A 4,109-nucleotide genomic window follows, 5' to 3' on the forward strand; every position below is an offset into this window, starting at 1 on the left:
CCTTCTTAGAGTCTCCCTCTGTGCTTAGAACTTCATTTCTTTTTATTGTTTTTTTTTTAAAGAGGCAACGATTGCAAAAATTTATAGTGCATTAAATTTGAAACCCAGGGATTGATTTACTTCAATTGCCGTCTTTTTTTTTAAGGTTGTAAAACTGATTTTTGTTTTAATATAGATTAATTTTAATTTAGCATTTCAAAACACACATGCTCTTGATTTTTATAAACCGTAGAAAAATCAGCTGTCCTTATCGAGCATTTTGGGCGTATTTCACACACATTACGCAAGCGAACTCCACAAAACATGTCACACCCCGTCAAACAACGTATTGACAAAATTCACTCACAAGCAACCCAACTTATCTCGAATGATTTCCTGTATAAAGCCGGTTCTACCCTCCCTCATACACACACACACTCACACACACTCACACTTTAATTCAAGTTTCAAGTCATCTAAAATGTGATGTTCAAAGCTCCCAAGTTTCGTTTATAATGAAGAAAGAAAAAAGAAAGATTATGAGTCATGTGAGAAAACTGAAAACATTTGTTGTTTTGCACGATTTAAATTGTTTCGATGACAGCCGGAAAATATAGGCCAGTGTCGGCTTAAATGACCCAATCAGGCTTTCTTAACCCCAATTTTTAAAAAAATTAAGAGCCCAATGTTTTGTTTTGTTTTTTTAAATGTCAGTGTAAAATAAATTTGACTCTCGTCAGAAAATGAGGCACACGGAGATATGGAACAGAATTGTTTCTTATTTTTTTTCCAGAATACATACAAAAAAATACCAATTCTCTGTCCATGGTGAACACCTGAAAAATAACGGCAATTTAAAATGTGGACAATTTCTGAAATTTAAGAAACAAACATGCATGTAAATTTTTTTTCTGCTTCTCAATGAGACATTAAATAAGAACAAATACAATCATAGCAATTCCAAATTAACATCGAAATGAAGACCCCTACTTTAATTAGTATTCTAACATATGTGTGTATGTGTGTGTTTCACTTTAACTAGTTCAGCTTCAACATAATGCACTTTTTGAGTTGCTCAAATATTTTTTTTTTCCATTTGCAGATATTACCGCCTGCTTTTAAGCCGACATATAAATAAATACAGTTGAAGTCCACGGATCCCGCCCTTAAGTTTAGCGCACTTAATATAAAAGTCTTTATATTTGCATTCTTAGTACTATAAACTTTTCAGTCTTTTATTTTCTTCTTCTTCTCACTGATATCCAAGCGCTGATGCTGTGGTGAGTCTCTGGCCGTACAGTGCATAGGGGGAGTAGTAAGGGCCGGTGGCTGCGGGGACAGGAACAGGGGCACCGGGGGTTGGCAGGGGGCTTTTGGAGTACGGATGATAGCGGCTGCTGAGTCCTAACGCATGATGCGGGCTCCTTAAAGCCAAAGTCCCGGGACTCCCGGGGGGTCCTGACGGTGGCATGTGCATATGGCAGGCCATGGCTGCTGCTGCAGCACTGGCCAGCGAAGACGACCCGGGATAACCGGATATCAACTTTTCAGCCCCAGTAAAAGCAGTGTGTGTCCTCAGGTGATTCAGGAGCTCTTCCGAGGTGGAGAAACGCTTGTCGCACGGTCCATTTGCCGACACCCAATTACAAACGTGGGGGAGAGGGTCGTTGGGAAGCATGAAACCGTATGGGTACAGGGGGTGTCCGCTAAATGATGGCGCTGAGGAATGAACGCCGTGTATGGGGTGTGACGGGTACATTAGTGGGTAGCTGGACTTGAGGGCGTTCGCGGCAGCTGCAGCTGCAGAGTCGTGCGTGCAGGAAGCGGTGGCCGCGCCCGCTAAATGACTGGCACAGTGGTAACTGAGGCAGTAAGGGTCTCTGCACAGGCTGGCTGACATGATGGACGGTGGAGAAGCCCCAGCCAAGGGGCTGGATCCAGCCTTACTGCAGCCCAGTGAACTGGCCAGCTGTGCGTTTACCAAGCTCCCTCCGTGGGGAAGGAAGTGCTGAGGATAGCCAGCATAGGCCCCAGCCAAGCTACCTGGGTATGTCATACCAGCAGGAGGCAAAGGAAAAACTGTCTGTCCAGGTTTGTAAGGAGAAACCGGCGCCACAAGTCCTGACCCGAGAACGGATGCGGAGGATACAGAAGTAACAGATGAGGACTCCGAAGAGGAGGTGGTTTTACTGCCAGGCGTCGTCTCCTGGTGTTGGTTCACCTCCACGTTAATTCCACCACAACTCACGCTTATCCTGCTGTGGCTAGTGGTGCCAGAGCCGTCCGTAGAGCCATTTTTATTACAATCAGACTCTTTCTTTTCATCCCTTTCCCCACATTTCCCGTCCGATGGCATAGGGGAGGCTGAAGTGCTGGAGCTGGGGCTGCCTGTCCGCGGTGTAAACGGCTGGCAGGTGGCGCTCGGCACTCGGAAACCAGACTTCTCTCCGCCTGAAACGCCCGAAGACGAGTCCTTCTTATCTGAAGGTTTAGAATAAGGTTTGAAGCTAGATTTGTCATCCACACCAATGTCACTCAGTTTCAAAGGGCCCGATTTAGATTCCTTCTCACTAGATCCATTTGAGGTTACGGAGGATAATTTGGAGGAGGGTGGCGGGTCCGGTTTGCCGATCTGAGAGCAGGTCTGCGCCAGCAGAGCCAGCGGACTTTTCTTGGCATCTAGCTGCAAAGAAGAAAATAAAAAGATTGATAAATACTATTAATACGCATATCTGCAGCTTTGTTTTGAGTACAGTCCCGGGGGCGAACGTTTAATCGGGATATTCCTTGGTGTTTTAAAGCGAATATATAGGTGTAATTATTTATTTAGAGGTCTTTCTTGAACAAAACTACACTAAAAATAATCCAAAAGATAAACCAAACACATATATGTGTTACATACATATCTATATATAAATAACCGCTTTAAACGCTGGAGCCACACTTGGAACAGGACAGGCGATTTCAGAGAATAACAGGAACAGACTCCCAGGACGTTTTCACACGAAACAGCATTCCCTAAAAACAAATTCAATCCACGCTTACCTCTATAGGACTGACAGGGGTCGAAGGCAAAGGCTGCAGATACTCCGGGTGCAAAATGTGTCCCGACCGTGCGGTAAGCATTTTCAAGACCTTGATGGGAAGACGGTTCGCTTGCCGTAGTGGATCAGACGGAGGTGCGGAGTGGAGAAAAGGCTTGTTGACGTTCGCTGAGCCTCTATTCCGAGAACTGCTGCTTTCCCACGCTACACAAATATCACTATTTTTTAAGGCAGACGCCGAGGGCGATGTGATCATGTCCCAATTGTCAAGAAATGTAGTGACGCTGCTTTCCACAGATTCATTAAGAAAGATTTGGGTGGAGAGAAAAAAAAGCACCGAGCCTCTCTGCCGTGGGGTGGGGTGAGAAAAAGAATCGGAAAACGCTTCAATAATCGGTAATCCTGGTAGTAACGGAGCAAAAGGCGCGGCAGCTGGAAGGAGACGGTGCGAGGTTATCGCAGATCCGTGTCTGCGTCTTGCACCATGAGCGCTGCGCCTGTGTGTGCGTCTGTGTGCAGGTCCTCGCTCTGTACTCCCGAAGTACGAACTGGTAGAAATTTTCACTTCAAAAGCAGCTGAATTAGTCCGAGATTAAAGCCTTTGCCGCCTTCCAATCAAATGGGACCCTGAGGTGATTGGAGGGTCAAGGGGATGTGACGTTCTCCTCTTTGTAAGCGCCTCTATTTTGACAGCTCGGGGGAGGAGATAGCGTTAAATATATTGGTTAATGTGAACGCTTACAAGTTAGAGAAACAAATAGTGGCGATAAGGACACAACAGCGTGCAGAAGAGTGAGTAAATAACACCATAAAAGAACGATCCATACACTTATTATGTTTAACAATCATGAAACATAGTCGCTCTACTCTGGATCATCCATTTATCTGATCTAATATTTGATATATTCAAGTTTTGTTCAGGGGCGAGGGGATAAATGGGACTCAGTTTATTCGTCCTGTTTTCAGTGGATATTTAAATTATTTACTTAATGTTCACTACACATTGGTTTTAATCTAGATTTCAGAAGGGATGATTCTTCACTGGTTTCCATGAGCGCTTTCATATATTTCTAACATTTTTCTTCT

General features: G+C 44.5%; 1 protein-coding gene across 1 annotated transcript; it reads right to left on the bottom strand.

Moving 5' to 3' along the window:
- Positions 1 to 428: 428 nt before the first annotated feature.
- znf503 (zinc finger protein 503) lies at positions 429 to 3,666 on the bottom strand. The gene is made up of 2 exons (XM_005744732.2): positions 3,025 to 3,666; positions 429 to 2,662 (listed from the first exon to the last, which is right to left on the bottom strand). Exons 1-2 carry the CDS (start codon positions 3,277 to 3,279, stop codon positions 1,232 to 1,234), a joined length of 1,686 nt encoding a protein of 561 aa, XP_005744789.1. The 5' UTR covers positions 3,280 to 3,666; the 3' UTR covers positions 429 to 1,231.
- Between the last annotated feature and the right edge of the window lie 443 nt (positions 3,667 to 4,109).

Source organism: Pundamilia nyererei, unplaced genomic scaffold (assembly GCF_000239375.1).
Source record: "Pundamilia nyererei isolate P.nyererei 1_Seehausen unplaced genomic scaffold, PunNye1.0 scaffold00149, whole genome shotgun sequence".
NCBI classification, from domain to species: domain Eukaryota; kingdom Metazoa; phylum Chordata; class Actinopteri; order Cichliformes; family Cichlidae; genus Pundamilia; species Pundamilia nyererei.

Bases quoted from the DNA above. Each gene is read 5' to 3' on its own strand.
- znf503 (XM_005744732.2), bottom strand. From the start codon at position 3,279: ATGATCACATCGCCCTCGGCGTCTGCCTTAAAAAATAGTGATATTTGT. The intron at 2,663-3,024 runs GTAAGCGTGGAT...TCTTCTTTGCAG, and splicing joins CCCCTGTCAGTCCTATAGAG to CTAGATGCCAAGAAAAGTCC.